General features: G+C 38.0%; 1 protein-coding gene across 1 annotated transcript; it reads right to left on the minus strand.

Annotated features, from left to right (window-relative positions):
• On the minus strand, window positions 1-27582 carry LOC124142551 (integumentary mucin C.1-like). The gene is made up of 8 exons (XM_046511106.2): window positions 27480-27582; window positions 26869-26909; window positions 20794-20899; window positions 18604-18762; window positions 18032-18155; window positions 15973-16101; window positions 15722-15773; window positions 1-531 (listed from the first exon to the last, which is right to left on the minus strand). Exons 1-8 carry the CDS (start codon window positions 27491-27493, stop codon window positions 131-133), a joined length of 1026 nt encoding a protein of 341 aa, XP_046367062.2. The 5' UTR covers window positions 27494-27582; the 3' UTR covers window positions 1-130.
• Window positions 27583-27951: the final 369 nt, after the last annotated feature.

A 27951-nucleotide genomic window follows, 5' to 3' on the forward strand; every position in this document is an offset into this window, starting at 1 on the left:
TAATTTTTATTGTATGTCCATATTACATTACACATTAGGACACTTTATTTGGACAAACATTTTTTCTTGGCATAATAAGCAAATTCCACTTTGTTCGGTAGTTGATTACTTGTATGATCATTTACAGTAATCATGGTCCAGATGGCCGCTTACATTTGGACAATCTGTTTGGTATGTTGGGAATTGTAATAGTCGTAGAACGAGGTGAATGTGTGGTTGTTGTAGTAGAGGTTGTGGTAGTTGTGGTGGTGGTAGAGATTGTTGTAGATGTAGTTGTTGTGGTGATAGGGGTGGTAGTGGTGGAACTTGTAGTAGTGGAAGGGGTTGTGGTAGTGGTGGGGGTTGTAGTAGTAGTGGAAGGGGTTGTGGTAGTGGTAGTTGTAGTTGTAGTAGTGGTAGGTGTTGTAAAGGGGCATATATATGGTTCATTACAGGTCTGGCAACACAGGACACCTCTTACAATGGGGGTGAAGCCCGGACAAAAAGCGGCTTGACAAGGAACTATTGGGTCATCACCTTGAGGACATCCCTCTGAAAATGATCAAATTAACAAATAAGTACACAGGTGTGGCCATGATATGAATTACAGCCAAGTATTATCATCATAAAACGTCTTACCCAAGAACTATTGCTTTCTTTACGACATGATATAATAATGTCAATATTAGCTTTGTTACAATATCACTTGAACATACCTGATCTTCCGTCTTAAAACAGAATGTAGTTGTAAATACATCTCGTCTTATTACACAATTCATGTTTGTAAAAAATAATGTTATTGTGACATATGCCAGCGGTAAAAAGTAACGGTGCTTCGTATACAGTGGTGTAAATGTTGTTATTGCAAAAAAATCAACTTACTTTTTTATCATTCGTCTGATCAATGTTTTATCATAACAAATACCTGGTAACAGGAGACAGAGCGGCACGTCCTAAAAGAGGGATGGTGTAACAACTGAATTAACAAAGTCAATCTTGGGTGTGACCACCAGTTGCGTTGATACAGGCGAGGCGGTGCATTGTAGACACTAGATGATTGAAAAGAGCCTTGGGGATGTTGTTCCACATGACAACCAAAGATTGGCTCAACTGAGCTTGTGCTACCGGCTGGTTCTGGTCCTGTCGTAGGCGTCTCTATCTGACCCCAGAAATGTTTTATGGGAGAGGTCTGAGAAACTGCTAGCCATGGTTGTACAGCAAATTTATGCTGCCTCAAAAGTCTTTTACAACACATGGAACGTAAGAGCAGACATTATCCTGTTGCAGTGTGACGTTACTTCCCTGCATTTGCACAAAGGGATTTCGAACCATGACGTCCCGGTGGCGTACGTCATTCCAGTTGCCCTTAACAATGATGAGTTGCCACCATATACCACCCACAAACTGACGCGGTGAATAACACAAGAGTTGCTAAAACGTTCTCCTGGCCGCCTATAGACCATTGCACGAACCTGAAGGAAACCTGGAATCATCTGTGAACTGTACACTGTCCCAGTCTTGTCTTCTTGACATCAGATGCTGTCTACACCAAGCTAAGCTTTCCCGACTGTGACTCGGAAGCAAAATTAGGCGTATCGTTGGATTGATGTTTGGCTCCCTCAACCGGTTGTGTACGGTCGTGCCACCTAGTGGTCCAAAACCCAGGAATTGCCCTAGCTGTTAATGTGGCAGTTTGGTTTCGATTCAGTAGATGTACCAACCGAATATGGTTGTCTTACTGACTTGATTTCACACGTGGAAGACCGCCCCAGGCAAATCACGAGTGTTGCCCTGGTCTAGATAATGTTTTCATGAATATGTATTGAAAAGGCATTCTTTATTTTAGAATAAATTCATTTTTAATGAACTATATATGAAACACCGTTACTTTTTATCGTTATGCATGTAAAAACACTTCCTATCATTAAGGGTGTACTGATATAATTCACCAATAAGTTATTCAACTCTTATTCCAAATCAGAATGTCATATTGGTTAAGTATACTTGGTGACACCGTTTGGTGATTTGTTTCTTCTAAAAACACCTCTTATTACAGGAGACACATGAGCAAAGGAATCATATCATTTACATGGATGACACATGTTGCTATTTCAAAAGGAGAAGAACTTAAACGATTAACAATATATAAACAACCAGCTTTGAACTTAATATGGCCATCAGGTTACTTTACCTGAGATAAATATAGGGTTCAAGCCACATGATCATGACTTTGGTCCCTAAAATAATCAGTGCACAACATACCAACATTGTGAGGAATAATAATACCAAGTTGATTCACAAGGTAGAAAATGAGTGTAACCATGAAAAAGGCTACGGCAGGGAGAGGGTTAAAGGCTACGTCTGAAACACATAAGCACAGGCATCCTTTCACACCGTTGACACTGACGTCAGTTCGATAACACGCGGTCATTCTGACCACTAGATTCTCAGTTTTGTCAGCTCTTATAAAAAATCATTGGGTGTTTATGACATATCTGGATCCAACTGGTTAGAATTGTTTGTAATACTGACTGGTGTTAAAGGTATATACAAGTCGGCTGACGTTGCTGAGTGCGACAGAAGCAGGTATTATACGCTTATAGTCCTAGCCACTTGAAATAGAAACACGAAATGTGTGCTAATACTTCTGTATTACATACACATGTAAGTGCAAACAAACGATGAGGAATATTACTTACAACAATAATGACACAAAATGCAAAGTGCGCTTTTCAAGAAATATCTATTTTGTTAGCAATAAAGATCGTCATTGAGTTTTGATCATGTGTTTACAGTCCGACTGAGGGTCGGCAGCTAGGTACCTGCGAGCGGCTATATTCAGCAGTGAGTGCGGCGTATGTACATTACCAGTACGACCTGAAAGGAAAACCCCGCGCAGATGTAGTATTTAAAGCTAAATATAACCTCCAGTAACCTGACTGCCGACTCTGACCCGGATTGTAACCACGTGATCAAAACTCAAAGATGATGTTTATGGCATAAATCCATAAAAACAAATAACAGTACGCAGTTAGTCAGGTTGTTTCTGATTACTAAGTGACACATTTATAAATAAACAACCCATGAATCATCGAAAATTCCGCAACCTGCTGTCAGGGAACACGCCAGTTTGTAAAAAGAGGTCACAGGTAGTGATGTCATACAACATTTTTGTACGCACATGGATTTTTCGTACCATTTACATATTTTTATCGCAGTGGATCACACTGTTGAATGTTTATCAATGTTAAATATCATATCATACGTAGATCTAGGCCACAAAGTGGATGAACCTTTGTAATTTGATAGCTAGTACTCATCTTGTTCAATTGAGATACACGACCAACCTGACTTATTTGTACTCTATTCTAGACATTGTGTACACCATAAAAACATATTATGCTGTGCCTGAACAGCGTTGAAGTCTGTCTTACAAATAAAGATTTTATCGGGTGAGATATATAAAAATCACAACACCAATATTCGTCCTTCTCCGACGACGTTAAAAACACTAACACTGCATGAATTTGTGCATTTCCGTGTATGCCCTCATGTTTGGATTAATGTGTGGAATTGTTGGATTCTATGGCCACAGGCGGCATCACCTTCGGAAAATAATATTGACATGTGCACACTACACTACATTTCATAAGTAACTTCCCCTATTTTCGCGAAAATTTCTCGCCACTATTGCGGCACTAACGCGGAATTATCGCGCCACCTTTGAGCCATTAACGCTAAACTATTGCGCCACTTTCGAGACACTTTCGCGCCATTTTCGCGATAACATTTTGCAAGATCGCGGCACTTTCGCGGCACTTTCGCGGCACTTTCGCGGCACTTTCACGGCACTATCGCGCCACTTTCACGCCACTATCGCGACACTTTCACGCCACTATCGCGACACTTTCACGCCACTATCGCGACACTTTCGAGACAGAATAGTCACGCTATCTTGTGACAGTTGTGCTAAATGTACGGTACAATATATTGTATTACTTTTTTCCTTGACTGATTTTGAGTTACGTTTTCCATGGCATGCTACTCTGCATTATTTAAGATCATAGTGTAAAGCTTCTTTTCCTTTTACCAATACCGATATCTATACTTTATTTAGACTTCAAATGTTAGGTGATCTTGTGGTCATGACTCCAATCACAAATACTCGTACACACATTAGCTGAGGTGATTTTCACGGCAACAAATAAGATAGCACAGAATCAAACACTATCATGTGTCGGCCAAAATGACCGTCAGGAAACCTCATAACCAACTAATGTTTTGTGCATGTCTAGTATCCCATAATGTTTCGTGATAAGTTTCATTCTGAATATAATGTGAAATAGTCTGGACAAAATCGTTTGGTTATTAAAGATTTCCTATGGTAAACGAAGTCATTCACAAATATTACGTCGTTAGGTATTTGTATTACACAGTTCTTGATGTGTGGACGACTATTAACATTGTAAAAGAAAACGCTTTTTATTGGAAACAAAATAAACAAAACCATTTCCATAATTTACTTCTTTTCCATTCTATTCCGACTATATCATAAGCATGTGTTCATGAATCATACTCATGAATCAGGTTAGAGCGTATCCACCACAAACACATGCAAATGCAAGTCAGGTATTTGCAAGTCAAAGACATACATGTACAGTTACCACATTGAAATAACACAACTTTATACGAAGCTTCTGAAATAAACTTAGGGAAGAGCTGGTTTCGTGTTTTAGAGGAAGACACTAGAATATACATGTATGTATTTACATAGACTTATCAGGCTGATTATAACTAGATTTGATTGGGAAATTTTAATCAAATTTTTTTTTCAAGTACATTTCTTAGAATTGATGAGAGAATGTAAATCTTCCATGAACTGCTATTTGAGCGTCTTCAGGATTTATAACATGGTGCCCCGATTTTGATTTCAGTGGGGGGCACGGGTGGCCCAGTCGTCCTAGGCGTTGCGATTCGCTGTGCATAGTTGCGTCCCTTGGGCACGCCAGAAACCTATGATTGTGGGTTCGAAACCCGGTTCGCCCCAATTAAGTTTCTAGGTTTGTCAGCACCATACCCGTGCTCGTGGGGTTCACCGAAATGGTGAACGTCTGAGACCTGCATCACTTTGGGCTTTCCTCCCACATTAAGCTGACACGCCGTGATATAACTTGAATACTGTTAAATGGGCAATTACCTAAAGCAATTCCCCGAGAGTTGTTGCCTTTGTTATTGTTTTTCCCCGTGAGTACCCGGATGATATAGCAGAGATCTAGACTAGTTCGCGGCCTGTGCTGCGCCATTCGTAAGCGCAGTTGTCACTTTTATTGACAGTATAAGGGCGTATGGTCACATTTATCAACAAAATGAAATACAGTTTTGGAAATAATATGGAAATGTAGGTATCTTTGTGGGTAGCATCATTAATGGTGACGGTGTTTTGATAAGTCACTTGCTTGGTAATTGTGTGATTTTCGTTTACACTATTTTGACTTGCAACACAAAGAAAATATTTCACCTGCCCATTGCTTATTTTATGGTGTTTATTTTTTTACAGTCAAAATGTGCAAACGTTTCACTTAGGAAATTTATTAAACGCCTAAATATTCAGTTATTTCACAAATTGACTGAAAAATATGCCCATCTGTATTATTATGATGACGAAATGCAAACATTTTTATGTTTAATATCATCACCAAGTGACTGAAAATGTAAGGATATTAAAAGTACATTTCTATATTGTTTGGATTCTAATCCCAGCATAATTAATCTATTGTGATGTTTTTAATTATAAGCCCTTTTGACAGTCTTAGTCATTTTTAGTCAATCTGTTAAATAAATGAACAGATTTTTCAGTCAATCGCCTGAAATATTTAGACATTCTATAAATTGCCTGAGAGAGTCATATTTTACACATTGACTGTAACATATACACGCATACAAAGGAAAAGACTTGTGAAAAACAACGTCTATCGCGCATCGAAGAGCTTCTCAACCAAAACGTAGAGGAACAAGAATGATTCTGTTCAATGCTACAGCAAATGAATGAAAACAAAATGCAAATATCATAATTACAACCTACCAAAGTTATATGTATATTTTTAGTCAGCTGCCTTGTTCGAGGAATGCAACCGTAAATATTCACATAAAGGAACAATATTCCACACATCTGCAGCTGTACAAAGAAACTTATTGGATGTCAGGTGTCTCTGTAACAATCAAATATTTCAAAATATATTTATCGTTTCGGGATATTATAACCCGTGTTTGGTTTCTCAACTGATCACTTAGTTTGTTTCAGTTGTTTCACATTGGTGTCAAGTCTCAAAGGTCAGCTGAGAAAGCCCACGTGACAACTGTTTTCATAATGTCCACGGTTCTTTAAAAAAATCCATTGAGTTAGATAACAATGAGCAATCAATCAACGTTATATCGGCTTTGAACAAAGTATGTTGTTTTCACATCGGCACTTCACGCCCAGATATTGGGGTATTCCGTCTGCTTTAGTAAACATACACATGTAAACGCTTACTTTTGACAAATCCACTGTGCAAAATAACAGTGATTATTCAATCAACGTAATTTCTGCTGATCCTTTGATGGCGCGGAATGATGGTGATCACTCCTCTTGCTGGGCTGAAACGTGCATATTATATGACATACATTTATCCTCACTTCAAACCGGGATTCGGTTTAAACCTGGATTTGAATTGAATAAATACCCCAGACACACGAAATGCCTAATGGGAACCTTTATCAGGTAATCTGAGTGGTGCCTCCAGTAATTATACCTGTAATAAATTAACTGAGCATCAATTGAATGACGACAAATACACAAGTTTAGGGTTATACCAGAAAACATGGATGGCAACTAGGGAGTAGTTTACCCACGTGCACGCAATCCGAAATCCGAAAATGCTTTCACTGCAGGGATACTATTTTTATTATAAACTATAACCACCAGGGGTATTTCCAAATAACGACATCCGATGAGCTTCCTGAAGTGGTCTAACGGGTTCATTTTGTGACACGTGTACGTAGCAAAAGTGTCAGTTTAATGATACTGATACGCATGTATGTGTTTAAAAGAACATCCTTGAAAGGGGCCCGGTGGAAATATTATCTGGGATGGTAGGAGGCAAGACGATTGTGTTGTATTATTTTCCACTTACATGGAATTAACGTTTCACGAACGCCCGATACCATCACTATTTGATAGTGATTTATAAACACATGCTCACGATACAGTCGGAATGCTTTTAGCAGAGATTTTCTTTTGAATATGGAAAGGATTGTGTCGCTTTTATTATGAAACTGTAGCATATTAAATATTTCACTAACATTGTTGGCGGGTGTTAGTGCAGTCAGTATAGACGCTTGAATTTCGAAATATACCATTTGAAGTTTGAATCCATCTGTCGACATATCCGATAACACACTCGCGAGTAATCAGAACCTCTCTTACTTTCTTAAACATATGTTCGAGCTCAAATTAATGAATTGAATTGTTTACAAATATCAAACGATGCTTGGAACCCATGTCGCCAATATCTTCTCTATCCAGGGAATATTTACCAGAAACAGTGTCAAAAGAAAACCAAATCACTCTATTGCGAAAAGCGTTTTTGTAAAACGATAGCCAATGAAGCGTGTTGATTGGTAAAACAATAGAGGATTATAGGGGGCGTCTCACAGGCAAGTGAGCGAGGCTCAAGATGGTGAGCAGAGGTTTCAGCTCCACATGATCCCAAACAACCAACCAGGTCGAAGGCTGGCATTCTAATAAAAGTAAGCGGGGTCCGACCAGACACGCATTTATAGACGGAACAAAAGCTACAGAAACCCTGATCATGCAGCTGAATGCCGGGGGTCGCCTGACACCTAAGAAGAAAAAATAGGGCGCCTGATAACGCCCTGCAGACCACCCAACACCTGCTATGGGTGGCCAAGCAACCATTCAGCAATATCATGACACTGTGTCAAATTATGTTTGCTTATAAATGTAAATGTGCTTATTTAGAAAGAGCAACATATGTACATTCGTATTTGAATTGTCGCTTCAGGACCATCGCTTATGTGTCCTTGACTTGATCATCATGCTTGTGACAACCGTTACGTTCGGTACTTACTTACTTACTTACTTTGGAGATTTAACGTGCGCTTTCCGACTGATGCGTATTTCGCACACGGGCCCGGCCAGGCCATTTAATGCGTTTCCGAAAGGGGCGAAAGTGGTCTGTGCAACCCAAGAGGGGGTTTAGGGGTTGCTTATATAGAATTTGGGAATTTTGAGATTTGGAATAGATGCCGATGGGGTTAGGGAGGAGAACTAAGGGAGCTGGGTATGGTGGATGTTTGTTTGTTTATGTGATTTTGATTTGGTAGGTTATTGTGTTTTTAGATGCGTTTTATTAGTTCCGTTTTGATTAAGAATACGCCTAAGGCCTTGAAGTTTTCTAGTTTATTTTGTGGGTTTAGTATTGCTTCTAGAGTGAGAGCCTTGTTTAGATTGAGGGTGGTTTGTAATGCGGTTCGATGTGTTAGGGAGTGTGTGCGGTGGATGAGTGTGTGTTCTGGGGTTTCTGGTTGTTTGCAGTGTGGGCAGTTACCTGTAGTGTGTTTTTTTTTTAAATTTTAGTTGGTTATTTAGGTTGGTGTGTCCTGTTTGGAGTTTAGTGATTACTCTGCCGATTTTTTTTTATGGATGGAGAATTTTTGGTTTGGTTAGTGGTTTGCTGAGCACTTTTTTGATTTGGCTATTTGAGTTTAGATATAGGTTATGCCATTTTGTGTGATTTTTTGCTTGTTTACACTTTTAATTTCTGATTTTGAGATGGGTAAGTTTAAGCTTATTTCTGGGATTACCGTGGATTCTTGATTATGGAGGGCTGAGGCCATGCCCATTAGTTCTGCCGTGAATATTGATTGGTTGTTTGGGAGTCGGAAGGATTGTGTGGTTACGTTACGTTCGGTAGTAAACTCTCCATTATATCTAAAATGTTAACTGTTCTTTAAACACGACCAGGTGTTATAAGCGTACGCTTAGACAACAAAGGCACACATTTGAATGTCGCCGCTCAGTCATCGTCATGCATATCATGAAGTAATTAGGGTATTGTCACTAAAGCTTCGCGCCCGTCTGTTAGTTCTGATAGGGATTACATAAGCTTTGTATTGATATGTTTATCGAGACGAGTCAAAGTACGTGAGGGGTGTATGAATGTTTTAATGCCTCACCGTCACACGAAATGAAAACCGGAGTCACTCGAATGGTTAAAGACAGTGGCAATAAATAAGGGCGTCATGAGGGTCACACTTTACAGACAGGCGATAGTCAATTTACGTCAGACCTCTATACAACGTTAGCATATGCTCCGATTAAATCCAGGGCGCATTCAAATATTATTGTCTTATCAGCAGCATATTGGGTGAATAATAACTATAATTGTCGGATGCTTAACGTAAGTTAGGGACATATTCTAGAATATTTAAGACTTTAAAAACGATAATTTAGTTGATTTATTTCGATAATAATTTTTATTATTATGAATATCTCCTTAACGAATATCTAATATCAGAAAGAAGATTGCAGCTCGCTTTAAAGTGCATTCTATCCTCGGCAGTTTGATTTTTGCAATTTTTGCATTTACAAATGCTGGTCACCACTCCGTAACAATTAATGCGATGGTATTTGTGGATTAGCCTTCAAATGTTATTACTGTAGAATATCATTTTTTGTAAGTATTATGAAGTGGACATTTGGAGGCGTCTCAGGATATCTTTCAGGATGTGTTTTCTAGCATTCACCACTAATTATAACAGTGTATTGGAAACATTGGTATAGATTGCCTGGCTGTAGATAGGATTTGTGATCTTAACAATTACCGGGTGTGACAAAGTATACAAGATCTCATTAGGGGATAACAAGGGTATCAGTTTAATATGAGAGGACGTTGGTAGTGAATACGTAATGGCATGTCGATTTCTAATCCTTTCTTTCTCTGTGGGTAATCCTTTCAACCTGATGAAAGGAGGTCACTCAACCAGTTCGTGCTTTTTGGTCAAATGTGTCTTTAAATGAAGGACAGCTGAACAAAAAGTAAAATCTATTTCCCATGTCACTTCCAGCTGGTGACATGTAGTGAACTTGGCATGTGATGATGACTTTTCATGTTTATATTATAATAGTTTTTCAAACTGTAATATAAATTATTAATTTATTCAATGTGAGGAAATGTCAGTACGGGATATTGCCCGAGTAGGGGACTCTCGGTGTGGGGGAAATGACCTACACTCCTTAAATATATGGTGTGGTACATAATAAATGAGCAAACAATCCCGCGTTGTAAATGTTCCTATTTTAGAACGTAATATGTGGCAATGAGTATGATAACCTTTTTATTCAGATCTTCGGAGGGGCAGCAGCAGAAGCCAGCACTGGCTTGTTTTGTCCTATCCGTTTACAAAACGTTCTAAAACAGTGTCAAACCATACCTACATTGTTTTGTGTGATGGATGATACAGGTACATGCTATCTCGTCTTCTTAACATTCGCTTACTTCACTAGTGCAGGCGCACACGTATAACTAGACACAACGAAATGAGAAACATATATTCATGACCTGTAGCCTAGAGGTCCTTGTCAATTGTAGCCCTCCCTCCTTTAGTGAACAATAATAAACAACCGGTATCGATACATAACATGTTCTCTGGTCTCGAATCAACGTAACAAGTTAATTAAATAATGCGTAGCAATCCTATTTCAGTGAAGGAATGTTTAGAACAAGACGACAAAATGACTGCATAGTGTAATGTGTTTGAAGTCATTGTTCTATATTCTAAGCAAACACGATACCACAGGATATGTGAGATGTTGCTGACGAAGAAATATGATCTTGTGTCAACTCAATTTTATTCTTTATTTCAATTCAATTCTTTATTTTTCAGTATAAAGGCCATAGGTCCACGTACAAATACTCACTGAAAAATACAATATACATGTAGATCTTGTGTCACAAATATATGGTAATCCTTGTTCCTCGCACAAACCTATCGATATCGTTCATATTTGTTGCGCTTCCGTCCTTATGACCATGAGTATTACATATGTTCTTAAATGTAAAAACGTCTTAAATGCCACTGGTTAACGCTACTATTCAATTGCCTGCACAGCTGAATCTGCCCTACTCCTACAATTTGCTGGAAGGTGGATTTCATCCTCCACGTTTATGATGTTATATAACGCATGACTCTTCCTGTTATTTCGTGCACCTGCTTAGCATTGTGAGTAGACAATGTAATTAACTCTCCGAGTTGTCTCGCTATAAGTTACATAATAAACTGTGGGGTGCTTTTTTTATTGGAGTAGATATTCTGAGTATATTCATTGTGAATAATGTTGCAGTCTGGTTCGCTCTCGAATGTCTAGAGAATAAAGAATTCATCAAATCACAACTATATCTGCAGACCCCGCCACCAAAAACCCTAATCGTTTCAGATTCATTAAGTGGGCTCCAGGCTATAAAAAAACTAAAACACAAAAACCGCCCAAAACTAATACAACAGATAATTAAAAGCGCCAACAATCTACTTAAACTAGGTGAAGACATAGAAATAGTACGGATCCCTGCCCACGTTGGAGTGTTTGGCAACGAACACGCAGACAAAGCAGCCAAATCTGCACTAAAATTAGAAGAAGTAAGCATCAACCTACCAATGTAAAAAGATTAAATTAAAAGTAATACAAAAGTGGCAAAATAACTATCAGAAATAACTAAACTACAAACAGGCGACACTAAGTTAAACTCCCACCTACACCAAACTTAAAAAACACCAATCCGGGAAATGCCCCCACTGCAACTTAAAAGAAACTCCTGAACACATAATACTATATTGCACACAGTACCAGCAACATAGAACAACACTCCAATCCACTCTAAACTGCAACAATCAAATGACACTAGCAACGGTACTAAACCCCCTAAATGACTTACAAACCTTTAAAGCACTAGGCATATATCTAATCAAAACAGGCCTACTCGGCCGCATCTAACAAAGTACAACAAACAAGCTGCCAATAAACCTTAAAATTCTATATCTACAAAAACATACTTAGAACTACATCTACTAAAACTACATTTAGTCCCCCCCCTCCATCTTTTGCATGGCATATTTCAAAATTCCAAATTTGTTATCCAAATTAAGTAAACAACCCTAAAAGCCCCCCTAGGTTGCCCCACCTTCTCGGACATACCCTTTTCGACCACACACTAAATGGCCTGGCGGGCCCGTGCGCGAAATACGCACGTTAAAGTCCAATTTTTAAAAAGTAAATAAGTAGACCCCGCGTATCTGAGACACTCGACATGTGTATACGTGCATCAACTTTTGCACAAACCAAGTGTAGCAGTAGTTTGTCTGATTAACGAGCAGAAACTCATCTTACAACTTACCACTATGTGGAACAGATAAACAACACAGTATTTGACCTATCATTTTAAAACCGTCTATGGATCATGTCTTTGAAAATCATTTACAAGTTCAACACATAAGGAAGGCATCTTTAATTTGGGGAACACAATGTTTTGGAGTGTATACTTACTCCTTCACCTGATGAAAGAGTAAAATTAATATTACTTCGAAACATTGTGTTCCTCATAATAAAGTTACCATCCATAAATTCTCTTCGTTACATGTATGTATCATCCGTGTATCACCTGGTTTCTACTTCGTTTTGAGGAAAGTTATTCCGTTTTCATAAGCACATCAAAGCGAAATGTATTTTCATATATTTAATCCTGAATGCTAAATGCTAAACAGAGACTGTGATGGCCGCTGTTAACACTCAGCATTTCAGGCATTTACGGACGAACGCAAGTCCTTATTGTGTATGAATCAGATGAACTGAGGACCAAAATCGGGGTGAATCTAGAAAAAAAAGTGTATTCAGGCACCACTGGGAATTGCGTTCTCATACACTACTCCCAATTCCGAAGACTATTGATAACTTATACAAATGAGTTACACACATCAGGGAATATAAACATTTGTCCATTAATTTCTTATTGATTAATATAGAATAGGTCATGCATCCTTGCGGAAAAAATACAGTTTTAAGAACATAATTTTTTATCCATGTAGAGGCTTTATACTGTTAATGGACCTACCACCTACACCTCTTTAAATATAACACGAGTAACATGCTTATATAGCTCCAGGTTAGATTGAACATACATCCGACATACATGGGGAAGTAACGCACGACAGCATTTCTGAAGTGTACATGCAGTGTGCCAATATGCCGCCACTTTCTCGGCACTATCGCGCCACTTTCACGGCACTATCGCGCCACTATCGCGCCACTTTCACGGCACTATCGCGCCACTATCGCGCCACTATCGCGCCACTTTCACGGCACTTTTGCGCCACTTACGCGAAACTTCGCGGCATTAGCGCGCAACTTTCGCGGCATTTTCTAGCCACTTTCGCGGTATTATCGCGCCACTTTCGAGTCACTTTCGCGATACTTTCACGGCACTATCGCGAACGTATAGCGAAATAGCTTCGCGATACAGGGGAAGTGACTTTTGAAATGTAGTGTATGTCTTTATATGCCAAATGTTTAGGTCGTACATGTATGCTCCTGAAATAAATTATGTCCATGTATTCCAAACGGTGCTGGAATGAATGCAAACAATGGAATGAATGCATTTTATGTGACCAGGTTTATACAGGTTTGAAATTAATGGAAATAAAAAAGTCCATGCCTCGACTGTTTCCATAGGTATAAAGTAACGCAAATGATAGTATTATTTACACATATTCCAAATGTGATGAAATTGTATTGGGAATGTTTTTCCGTCAGAGAGAGAGAGAGAGAGAGAGAGAGAGAGAGAGAGAGAGAGAGAGAGAGACACACACAGAGAGAGAGAATAATGTTTATTATAGTGTCACATTATAACGTCATGATCTGGATAAGGTGAAATAAGACATATACTAACATAATGTTTAAAGTTAAGATTGGGTTATGAACACGCACGCACGCACACGCACACGCACACACACACGCCAATTTACTTATAAAGTCACGCACGCAATCATACACAAACACGTACATATCCATTACGTACATATCCATATCCGTACGTCTCATTTGATCTATGTCTTCTGTTGACTTGCAAAGGGGGTTCAGTTTTTCATGCCTTACATAATACATTGCAGGGATTGTGACCTCGAAATATGTATTTGCACGCATTAATGAAATTATCTTTAGGGAGACATTGTACTACTGTTAATTGCCATTTTAGAACTGCAGATTATATTTTAGTTCTCCAGCCTACTTCGAAACACTAACTTGACCACGACTTGAGTACAACCTGTTAGCAAAGATTGAGAAATGTCAATAATTATAAGGATATATCAACAGTTTCACTTATATATAAAACACCAGTGGTTGTATAAAATAAACATTCCTCTAAAGATCTCGCCTATATATGAGGCTATTTATTGACATTGTTAGAATGCCACAGGCGTAATCGTCCTAAATGTAGATTCAATATGGCAGTTGAAGTATATTGTAAAAGTGATTGTTGACGAATACCAATATTTGTTTTTGTGCCCTATATTTCATAAAACAATACATAGATTGTAAACTCATATCTTCATTAATCAAAGTTCACTGCTTTTAGGGCACCTCACTTCTGATATTTGTCATACATGATGACGCGATGACATGCTTTTGATACAAATCCACTGTACCAACTCACATAAACACCGGAAAATGCAGTTGCTGACATGGATGAGTGTTCGTATAAATGCTTTTATGCCCTCATGACAATATCTCTGATGTATCATATTCATTATCTTGGAAACAAATTCCGGTGAAATACCCCATGTTCCCTATTGTGTAACCTTTCACCATGCCTGACTGACTATTCACATTTTAGTCTCCTTCATGTTTAACTACAACATAAATTTGATACGTAAATAATGTCTGCGGTATTGTTTCAAATTGCATTAGTTAACTATATGTACGCATATAATGTCACGACGTTTCATATGATGACATATATCATTGTGTCATGCAGTTCATACCGAGTAACGACACAAACACACCTGCCGGGATAAATGACCGATAGGGACACTGATGTAAATTAGCGCTATTCTACATATCCAAACATTCAAAAATCTAGGCATACATGTAAATATAACCAAATGATTTGGAATACTTGAAAATAAGTGCATTTGCATTAATACCAACACTATTCCAAACCTCAGGTAACGGGCTTTTTCGTCCCTATAAAACACGACATGACAAACGTGATAGTATAACAAAATTGTAAATTTATTACATTTGATTATACGACTAGTTCTCTATTAATAATTGGGAACATATGTCACATTACTTAATATTTATGTAGTTTAATTTCGTGATACGAACAAGTGTACGGTTTCCGTATCAATATTTGTGTTGGTTACTCGTGAAAGAAATAACAACATATACAGTGATAATCTATAGGCAATGCCAAGCAGAAGAGCTGAGTAACTTTAGCCTATTTTGAAGCACAGCAGACTTATTCCCATTCCTTTGTGCGTGTCCCCGGGGAAACATCTTCTGCGAAACTATCATCTACTTTTCCGTTTCGTTTCCTTATCCGTACTTAATACGATTCGAATGCATGAATAATTTCGATGGTCCAAAACTTGTAGAGCTGACCATGTAAATCTGTGACAGCAATCTTACCAACAGTTGTCGGAGCCTCCGTGTTTGCTACACATCGTCCAGCTTCACACCACTGTCAAACAAAAGAAAATCATGAACGATACATCCATGATCACATTCACAGCATTGCCGTTTCAGCCTCAACATTTGCACATGACATTTGACTACTATTTTATATTACGAAAAACAAATATTACAGTCCAACGATTGTGTTATAATGTCAACGCAATAAACTTAGTGTAATACGAGATGGTATGATAAACAAACATTACCTTTCCACTTCCACATGAAGTTCTCGCTAAAGGAAAGAACTCCCGACACTGTGATGGTGAACCAGGATTAATACACAGGAGAGAGGAACACATGCTGGCAAAACAATTCTCCCGTTGAGATGTTTCCTCCTAGAAAAAAAACAAATCAATTCCGAGGTAGCTACATCCAGCTGTTTTCCCATCCCTGAGGCTAAGATTACCCGCGAAAGAGTGCGAGGCAATGGACTGATACAAACATACTCAAATGTATAATAAATGCTGAAATCGATTGCATTGGGCACCACTATGGTTAACTTGTTGTTTCCTTTCATTTTACAATCATATGCAACTTTCTTTACAGGATGAGAAGTGCGAGACAAAGGGCTGACCCAAACGGTTACAATGCAGTTGCACTGAAACTTTAATCTATATTAACAATTGCAATCATGGGTACTAGTGACGACCTTAAAGGCGAGGATCTGTTTTCATGAATATGTACTGAAAGGTGCATTATTTCATTTATTCAACTTTTTATGAAGCACAGTTACTTTTTTTCTGTTTATATATGCTCCTGACTTCGGATACAAATGATGGTGCAGTAAATCCTATTCACTGGAGCCATTGTGAATCTCAGTCTCTTTCGATGTGAAATTGAGCCAGCCGAACATGCCTGGAAGGTTTGCATGTGTTGATACAGATAATACCAAAAGACGCGAGGTCGAAATTTTATTTACCGTATTCAACGTAATAAGCGCTCAAAATTAGGAATAGGGGGCTCTCATTAGAATATTATTTTGGTAAAAAAAAAACAGAGTTGAAAGATAAATTTCGTGGTTTATGCTGACAGCCTGAAATGTTTATGTACGACAGATATATTTTTCAAGAATTAAATTGCCCATAATTAAGGGTGCATATGACACACGAGTGTGTATTATACGCGAATAAATAAGTCTTGTGTACATTGATCAGTTGGAAGGGGTGCTAATTGGGATTGTTCACTTGCCAATATATTAGCAAATATCGCCGTGGGCGCTTATTACGTCGAATACGCCATTTTCAAATGTAAATCTAAATAATTAATAAAATAATCAATAACTAAAGAATGCAAAAGGATTTTCATTTCATAATCGCGTGACCGACTCCGTGGTCTAGTGGTGGAGCGTCCGCCCGGAGAGCGGAAGGTCCGGGGTTGGATCCCCGACTGCGTCAAACCAAAAGACGTTGTAAGATGGAACTTGTTGTTACCCTGTCTGGCGCTCGGCATTAAGGGGCTAAAACAAGGACTGGTCGGCTCGGAGTCAGTACACTGTGTTTGAGTGGGGTATTCATGTTAAACTGCGGCACTATAAATCGGCATCAGTCCGGACTAGTACAAGCAGCCACACAAACGCCACACACGTACATTCACGTCGCTATATAAGTGCAATAATCTTGGACGCGACGTTAAACCCCATTTCACCTCACCTCACCTCATGATCGCGTTGATGTTTCAGACATTTTGAAATTGCTAAGAGGCATCACAGCACACAAAAGTATCAAGATAAAAAAAACCATGATTATAAATTTATGTTAAAATACGGGAATTTCAATCGAAATGACGCTGATATCGCCTTGTTCTTTCGGGTATCACATTCCCACCCTGTTTGTTCTGCAAAAACATCATTGTTAATTAAGTCAAAAGAAGGTTAATGGCAACTATCATGTAATATAGTTATTTCATAAGCCCCAATAGTACCACGTAGACATATTTCTAGTTTGCTTTCAATGGCATAATTATACCGTTCTCTACATGTTGCAATCATGTAACGAAAAGCGATGATGCCGGTAAATTGCTTTGTTTTAGCGAATTAATTTAGTTCAAAGATTATCGGTCATGTTCTGCTTATCATAGCAAATTCAATAAATTACCTAAACTGCTTTGACGACAAACGTATTATTATTATTATTATTATTATTATTATTTTTATTTTGAATAACAATTAACTTTTAGTTTTTTTCCAAACCCACAATTCGCTGTTGTAAACGGAGTTGTCGCTACATAGGAGATGTTACAAACATGTCATCACAGAAAGAGATTTACCCTGCAAAACCTTGAATTTGGACCCAAAAACACGCGACACTGTGCATCAGCGTCAAAGAGCTGACCAGATGGTCCACGGTCTGTTGAGGGGATGTTGGAATCTTGAAGAGTACATGGAGCAGACCTGAAGTCATATGTGACAAGGATGTAAACTAGTTATTTAGTAATAGTTACTCAGTTGCTATTATATGTTATCTTTTAAATACAAATACAAAAGTAGAGTAAAGGGCTTCAAACATGTTTTACACAATGTTTCTAAGACAATTTTCCCCTATTCACAACTTTCCCAACTCGTTAGACATTTATATATATACAAGGTTTTGAAATGTGGTATTTTTGTTTTGAAAGTTTGGAATGTTTGGAAATAGGGCTGGGGATATTTCTTCAAGTGTGACATATTCTATGTTCTCCTACTCCAAAAGTTATAGTTTATTACAGTTATCTAGACCGATTATAAAGCAATTGGAACATAATCCGACACTGCGTATGTATCAACATCACATGGACTGAGTGACACATGGCACACTTAAACCTTTTGAACACATATAACACGTGATTTAAACAAGACATACAAAAGTGTGCTTCTGAACTTGGTAATACTGCATGGTGAAAGTCGAAACAGGTTATCCAGCAACGAATCAGGTATCTGATTTGGCATGACAACAAATGCAGCCATAACAAAGAAATCTGTATCCATGCAGCCCTCTTCGCTATCGTGGAGAGCTCCAATGCTGAAATAAATATACAAGTTTCTCAGATAATGCATGAGGATAAATCAGTTCATCTATATATCAGAGTTGGAAATAAAATAAAGAAATGAGAAAATATATCCAGTATCCACTCTGGATCTGTACATATCAATTCGAAGTAACGACAACGAATGTGCACACCAAGCTGTACGTCAAGAGGGGAGCAACATACCATCAGCTTTTCTGTCAAAGTCCTTAATCAGCAGAATTTTAATGAATATGTCATGTCACTTGTCAACATGAAGCACGCTGCTACGCCATGCGATGATCTTGACATGGAATTTTCACACCTCCTTACTCATGCTGGCACTGACATCTTTTCATGAAAATTGTGTTATAGTTGGTGCTAATTGTGCGGTAGAACATGCTTACACTTTTTGCGAACACTTGTCGTCACTGATTTTCAATGATCTATTCATATATTTTCTACATCTAACTCACGTCCTGTAAATCTGTTTTAGCAGATATTTCCACCTGATTATTCTCTGACGTTGTGAAGTTTTTTATAACATAACTTGTTCATGGATTGCAAAAGAATATCAGTCTGCATTGTAATGCTTGAAAATATTAAAGCGTTTAGGTTTTAAGTTCAGTTCAGACAATATACTCTCTTTAAAAAAGAAACGCACAGGTAGATTTTTAGTAAATTTATTTTACCTACGAAACATATATTTAATTAAATATCATAGATACAAATATGAAATTTTGGAGCTCGATAGTCGCACGTTGTCGTTGTACAAAGGCATTGAAAACTGCTCATTGTCATGTCACATAAGGCCACAATGAACTCAGTATCTCGTGTGACTGCCCCGGGCATCACAGCTTTGCATCTCCTCGGCACTGACTGGATATGTGTACGAATTCTGTCCTGCTGATCTCTGCGCCGTTCTGCTTGTAACGCGTTGGCCAGTTGTTGGAGTGTCTGCGGCGTGTCCTGACTTTGACATACACGTCGATCGAGTTCATCCCATACCGCCACCGAAATTGTCGAATTAACGTACACACGCAAATTTCTTCCATCTCCCCGGTGAAGAGGAAATCGGGATTCGGGATTCCCTGTTGGGATACTTCTTATGGCGATGTTCCGATCGGCAGCGCTTGGTCTCGGCATTTTCTATCTTGAAAAATGTTGACAATTGAATGACAAATTATTGTCTTATGCTTGCCTTTTTTATAGCCTCTACCAAGAGTTACGAATGCCATAACTTTCACGTGCATTTTGCTTTACTGTTTTCCTCCATGACATTTTTGAACAAGTGAGAAAACTATGCCGTTTAAGACATTGCAAATCAACAATGATTGCGTTTTTACGCACCGTTTGTCGAATATCAGGCCATCAACATTTTCCAATAACATTTATTCAAATTATATACCGGATTTTTGTGGAGTCAGGTTAACTGAACTACATATATATACTACCTGTGCGTTTCTTGTTTTTGAAGAGTGTACTAATTGCCTGAATATTGACTGTAACATATACATAACAATATCATATATTCCGCAGGTAGTAGTTTCACATCACTCCTTTAGTTTTATATATTCTAAACTTCGATGTATATTTTTGGAATAAATACGACATTTGCTTCATTTTGTCTAAGGAACGACTGACACACGATAGGTAGAAGAACACTGATGTTCCTCCAGATGGTCTCAAAGAGTCATAGCATATGATACGAAGATTCAAAGGAAGCAATTAGAAAGGGTACCAACTTACTATTAGCATGGACTAGTTATAAAACATGTCACATTCATAATCAATTTCAGTTTCTGCATTTCAATTTGAGTAGGTCTCTTTGTAAACACAAACAAATGCGTTTCATCTAAAATGAATACAGGGTACTTTTTTTGAAAAGAATATGAATACACATAACCAGCGGTATTATTTTCCAGGTGTATATCAGCATATTAGCTTAATTAGCTTCGTGAACTGAAACAAATGGGGCTTTAACGAGGCAGACTATAGGAAACATGAAACATAGGAAGGTGATGTATACTAAAAGATACTAGTAGTACCTATGTCCAAGCTCATGTCCTGCAATTTTGCTTTCCCAGCCGACGAACTGATTCTCATTAACGGAAACAGAAAACGATCCACACAGAGCATCAACATAGGCGAGACCTGAAAGGAATGTAAAAATCACAAGTAATAGAAATATGTGCATTGTCCTCTCTACAGTTATTGTATGTAATAAACGGTGCACCTAGCCTATTCCAAACCAACCCAACCCAACCCACATTCTGTTTTAAAATTGACATCAGTTTTGTTTTCGTTTTTGGAGGCACCACCGTAAAATAGCGGATTTACCCAAAGAGTGCATACCTCACTCTGTAAACATAAAAAACACAATTAAGTCAGAATTTCTAACTAAATACGCAAATAATAATAACTCCACATACTGCTTATGTAATCAAAATGTAAGTTATCATTTACACACCAAAACACTAGACAATAATCCGGAAGCAGTTGCATCAGCGCAATAATTCAACCCAAGCCCCGCCCAACCTATAATTCGCAAATTGGTAAACCATCAGTTGGCCTGGCCTAAATCTTTTTCGGGTTATTGCTACATGAACGCAAAACAAATTACTTGGTGTGCCAGTCAAATGCCATGGTATAACTTGCAAGATCGGCAGTGAATGTAAACTGTCCTGAAAGTAACTATCGTCTGTATTCTGTGATGGATATTACTTGCCTGTTACGAATGATAGCTCTAGAAAAGACAGGGTAGACAGGCAACAATAGGAATAAATATGGTGTACTATTTCCCTTTATGGTGTGAATGTACTCCGTCTTTTGAATAACTATCATGCGTATTATTCGGTGAATGTACACCGCACTTATGCGACAATATTTATTTCATCTTCACCGTGCACTGCGCGATAGCTCTGCACCTGATATATCAGTGACATTACAATAATTTCGAGAACCTGCTTCAATATGCGGACATATTTTACTTTTCAGTTACCACGATACGAACTATGTATTCATACATTACCTGTATGTAGTTATGTCAGGTTTCGTTTATCTCTTTTGGAAAACACGTGAAAACAAGAAAACTGGTTTTACCTTACTCTGCATTCCCTGTTTAGGTTAGTGTTTGCATGTTGTGTCATGAATGTAAATTATGCGATACCTGAAAAGGATATATAAATCTTAAAGTAAAAGAAATATGTGCATTGCCTTCTCTGCAAGCGCCTGTATTACACGGTGAATCTTATATAATGTAATCTGACCCATTATCCCATTTAAGAATTGCCTTTAATACGATTTGCTTTATATATATAGAATACTAAACGAGCTCCCGTGTAATACCAATTTTATTAAACGAGTGTAGTTCTGGTGTCTGACGAGCGAAAGTGAGTCAGATACCACAACTATTCACGAGTTTCATAAAATTGGTTTTACACGGGGGCGAGTTTAGTAGTTTATCTATTATTTGCCATTTATAACATTTTTAGAATTATACTGTTGAGTGTAAATAGGCTGACACCGACACGACCAACTGCATAATCCAATTGAGTTTAACAGAATAATACTTCAAACACGTCAAAAGTTGAAACGTATGAATTTACTACCATACAAAGGTCCACCTTTAGAATTAAGGCGCCCGTTCAACAAAATTATCGTAGCGCTAAGGTTATCGCAACTCACATTCTTTAACTTAGACTAACGACTTCGTTGCGCTACAATACGATCGCCTTGTGGAACGGGGACTTGCACCTCAAAGTTTACAATCACGCCACAATACCCGATGACGTAATTTGTGGAACTTTGTTGGAAAATCCATTGGGAAACAATGCAATGTGACGTCAGTCTAGCAACAAGGTTGCTGGGGTCATCGAGTGTGCATAAGCTCCTCTCAGTGATCTATCATCTTCACACGTAATGTGTCGTTGAATAAGCCAAGGGATGTTGAGAGCTTTCAATATTTGTTCGTGAAACGTGTTCCGAGAGTACATAAGCACGCGTTTTGGTATTACACAATGTGTAATACAGCTGTATGTTTATTAAACGGGTGATCTCTTCACGGGCAAGTACTGAAAGGTAAAATCGGATGTGCACACTGTGAAAATCCAAGTGGTAATTACCTCCAAAAATGCCAACACTTAAACCTGAAAACAAAAGTTTTCATAAAAGGCAAATCTTATAAATACATAAGTGAACAATAATAAGTTAACAGATTAAAGTAACCATTAATAAAACATTCTAGACAACACTACGAAATCAGTGACATCTGCAGTGCTGTCAATGCAATCCAAGTCACGCTCATCCTGTCATCAGCCTATCAGGAAACAATAGATCTGTGGTGGACGTGGCCTAATTCGTGGCCTGAATACGCTGTTTGTACTACAAATATCTCTGTATTATGCGGTGAGTGTACACCATCCTTTTCATAACTTTTGTGTACATTATAGTTAAAAGTTTACAACACCCAAATATTTACATATAATTATCCTTTTCGCGAACACTTAGTGTCATCAATGATTTTAAGGGATGCATTCTCAAAGTTATAGTCATTATTTTGCCTTCCATGCCCAATGGAATCTGTTTCGGGATAATTGCGGAAATGGTTATTCTCTGCCCCGCCAGCATGTGCACATGGGCCCCATTTTGGGTTAGAGTAGGCCAAGTGAAGCAACTGGTTAAGTATTTTGCCATCTGGGATCACATGTTTTCACGAATGATGTATTATGAACAAGCATTGTAATAAGTGAGCCGTGGTGAGCTAAATACATATTCAGTGTTTATTCCTACTACAGGATGTTTTCATCCCAAACTCACAAGTGTTATAACATCATTAGAATATAATGCTATTCCTAAATTCTTTCGTCACAAATGGTTCCAAAACATTTCAACTTTTCCTAGAATGTGCTTTTCATCTATTGCGTCATAAGGTCAGTGTTTAGTCAGTCGGATAGTGACAACAGAAAATATAGTTCCAACTCAAACTTGTTTTTAGTCAGTGGCCTAACAGCCGGTTTGAGTTATTGCCCTTTATCAAAGGAAAGTTATTACAATTTATAAGGCAACTAAGCGGGTCTCCGCGGTCACTCGTCCCAGTGTCTACTCGGGCCAGCGTCTGAAACCAATGAATGAGGCATCACGTTTGTTAAGAGTTTGCCCACTGATTACATTCCTATTTCGTTGCGAAATATAGTAAGATGTCCCACATCCCTTCAGAGTGATACAGGGCAAGGTATGAATGCAGTTTGCCGGACACTCTTCCGCCATTTGGGACACGTTTCGGTGAGGGATGTGCACGAACTGTGTCCTCAGTAACGGTTTCTAAGTTTTTCAGCCACCGACTAAATAAATTGAGGATATTTCGTGTGTCGAGTGAAATCTCCTTTTCCACATCAAGAGATGAAAGAAACATGATATTTCACGAGACACATGAATATCCTATTCATTATATACTTTTTGTGTAGTTATCCATCGGAAAGTAAAATTATTTCATTACAAATGTAAAACCTTAAAACGTAAATTCTCCCTACCTAACACCAAGGGACGATTCACCACCCCTAGTATTTGCTACTAAAAAGTAGTTTCGTGTTTGCAAATTCTCAATAAATATAAAAATAGTAACAAAAAGTATTTAGGGTCACGATATTCTGTATCAAACATATAGATATGATATTCTCGGAAACTACGAGACCGCTGTTGGTAGCGAAAGAATACACGGTGGTCAAGTAACAAAAATGTCGCTCTGCGAAACGAACAGTCTCGAATGACGAATTAAATGGGAAATGTACAATTTATGGCGAAACAAACGACATGAAGCGATATTAACTCCATAAATGACAGTCAGTCATTGTATTACCTTGTCAATATTGAACAAACGTAATAAGGAAGTGAACAGTTCGTGTACGGGCCAGACACGTATGATAAAGGGAGACAAATTGAGGGGAGGTAACTCTTGTATGACAATAGTTCCGTCAAAGTGTTTTGATCACAACAGTGAAATAGCAAGTGTTATGTTCGTTGCAATGAAAATATCACTTTTCTCAACTTCGGAAAAATCAGTCTTTAAGACTGAAGTATGTTATAAAATAAATTGTCTCATATTCGTGAAAAGTCGCAGAGGTCTACACGTACAGTTATAGGAAGTGATACCCTTACTGTGTTTGCATAATGTCTTCGCAAATTACAAATCATTTTTATGTTGCCTGTCCACTTGCAAAAGATAAAATATCACTTGGTATTGTAATGTTGAATTTGAATCACAACATTTGCTCGAAATAGCGTGATATATTATAGATAATTTAAAAAGTGACTCGCGCATAAAGACTGGGTTCAGTCTTATTTTTTTAAACTCGTATATGTGCCGTGCGTTATTTAAGGAACTGGCCTACTGCGGCTCTGCTTGCGTTTTTCCTAGAGTGTACAACGACTTCTGTTGTTGAACACATGTCTTTTATTGTAAAATTAGGGTATTTGTTTAAATGATAATATAATACAAGCCTAACTTCTAAAATACCACACCTCCATAGATTGGATGACACACAGACTAATATAAAAATAACTGAAAATACCTTATATTATAATGACAATATAAAAAAGAAAACATCAATGGCTAAGAGTGAAATGTAAAGGGCCAAAGTTCAGATAACTATAACAATACCTAAAAAACATATGTTGTAACATTTGGCATTCTTTGGTTGAGCATTGACCAGTACAGTAACACTTGATGTAGCCCTGACCGCTACCAGTACGGTCAAGTGTGGTAGCTATAATAAGAAATATGTATCTTTACTGGGGTTGTCACGATATTGCTGAACTATTGCCCATGTGGCCTTATGTCAGTCAGGGATGACATCTCAAATAATTTCGTTATCAGGCCAGGTCGTCTGCTTTGGTAGTCATCTTAGACTAACATTTAGTCTCTGAAATCTTATATTACACAATATCCTTCTTGACTCTAAAAATAAAAATAAAAATCCCTATGCTGATTAGAGCTAGCTTGAGCTGGCTAGACTTGCTTTTGTATGCATTTCTAGATTATGTTTTTTTCATAAAATAAATATGTTCCACGGTCATGGTACAGGACTATAGTCATCTTTGTGAAGCCATTTGAAATAAGAACAGCGATCTGATTGGATATCGCGTTTTCATCACAAGGGACATAACGTGTGTTCTACACGTGGTTTTACGCCCTGGTCGAGCAAAGGAAAGTCGGCAAGGGTAGAAAGTAGGCTTTGATATTGGTTTGTGGACTCTCCTGCTCTGGAAGATGGTATAATTATGTGGTAACTGTACACCGTCCTTGTCATCTATGTTATGCAGTAAAATGGGCTCCGTCCTCACAATAAATGGTGTCTCTGACATGCGGTAAATAAAAACCGTCCTTATCATAACTATTATCTGTATCATCCGGTTAATGTTCGCCATCCTTATCATAACTCGCGTCTGTTTTATGCGGTAAATGTCCACTGTCCTTACAAAACGAATGTGTTACATCATGCGGTAAATGTACACCGTTCTTTTAACTATTGAGTGGTAAATGTACACCGTCCTTACCATTATATTTACTGTTCTTTGCATCAGGCATTGAATCGTTTCTGTCTGTACTACAAATATGTCCATTTCATGCTTTAAATGAACACTGCCCTGTTAATAACTACCATGTATGGTATTCGATGTGCAGCGTGCTTATGCGATTAAACAGCTCTAATCTGTACCGTGCTCCGCATCTGATATATGAATGATATCATCACTATTTACGATAATCTGCTTCTCAATATACGTATACAGCGTGTATTTATACGATCTATACAGTCATTAGAATACATATATGTAGTAATGTAGGGTGTCGTGTATATCTTTCAAAATTTCCTTTGGAAAACAAGGAAATCAAAAGGAAAACTGTTTTGGCACATTCTGCAATCACCGTTGGTGTTTAGTGTAAGGCAAAGTAAAATTTGCAAATTGGTCACATCATTTGTGCTCTATGGATGTATTTCACACGCAATGATAAGGATGTTTCCTGCCTGACCTCAAGATAGCATGTGCATGCATCATGTCAAGAATGCATCAGCAGGCATGTATTGTGGGAGAAAACATCTTTAAAATATTTTGTATTTACTTACCAAGGTTTCTTGAGCCGCCGTCAGTCGTCCACAGGTCGTACCTACAGCAAAACATTATAAATGGTCACTAATATGTGTTATCATTATAACGCTACTAATGTGTTCAATAACTTTGTATATATATATATTCAATAACATTTTATTTATCACGTTATCAACATGCAACTACTTTGACAAACAGTCAAGACATTAACATATATTTTAACCAAAAGCGTTAATATTATAAGTCCCTGTATCCTCTGTATTATTCAAATAATTCATTTTTCATCTTCGACTCATATGACGTTACATACATCATGATATTGTCTGCTTTCATATCAAGGCACAGGGGCATGGTGAATGTGTCGCCGGTTCCCCTAATAGATGATTGGAACACCGGATATGATTATCATGAATAATTCATTTTCAATGTTGTTGATGAACATGTGGCGATTGCAAATGTTAGCCACCACTGATCAATTGGCCGATCATTGAACAAAGTGATTATAAAGATGTGTCAAATATATTCTGAGGTAAATTAAGAATGCTGCAGACTGTTACTGTCAATCTAGACACGGATCGAGACTACATATCAGAGGCGAAGTCACGAAGTGAAAACAAAATATACCTACCCTGAAAAGGCCATTGAGTGATCGCCCCCTGGAACAGCACCCTGTCTAATCAGCGTATCACTATAGGTTGCGAAGGCATTTATAGCTGCCGTGGCGTCGAGAAAACTGTAAAAGGACCATGAACATCGAAGGTAGTGAGAGATTGAGTGAGTACTGCCTTTCCGCCTCTATACTATACCACGGCAGGGGACAGAAGAAATGGATCAATAAATCAATAAATCAGTCAGTCAGTCAGTCAGTCACAGTCACAGTCACAGTCACAGTCACAGTCACAGTCAGACAGTCAGTCAGTCAGTCAGTCAGTCAGTCAGTCTGTCTGTCTGTCTCAGTACTGAAAAGGCCACAGGTCTATAGTTCATACAGTACCAATGGGTGCAATAGGAATAAATATGTCGTAAATAATATCACATCTACAATGAGGAGGGTCGGGTGTTATTTGCATGGTATATATACATTGCAAGATACTTTGTGA

The sequence above is a fragment of the Haliotis rufescens genome, unplaced genomic scaffold (assembly GCF_023055435.1).
Source record: "Haliotis rufescens isolate VD_foot unplaced genomic scaffold, xgHalRufe1.0.p SCAF_17, whole genome shotgun sequence".
In the NCBI taxonomy this organism is placed as follows: domain Eukaryota; kingdom Metazoa; phylum Mollusca; class Gastropoda; order Lepetellida; family Haliotidae; genus Haliotis; species Haliotis rufescens.

What these genes read in the sequence shown, in the direction of transcription:
- LOC124142551 (XM_046511106.2), bottom strand. An exon ending in CTTCATGTGGAAGTGGAAAG is followed by an intron (nt 15,774 to 15,972) that starts GTAATGTTTGTT and finishes TTTGTTTGACAG; the next exon opens with TGGTGTGAAGCTGGACGATG. An exon ending in GGAGGCTCCGACAACTGTTG is followed by an intron (nt 532 to 15,721) that starts GTAAGATTGCTG and finishes GATCATTTTCAG; the next exon opens with AGGGATGTCCTCAAGGTGAT.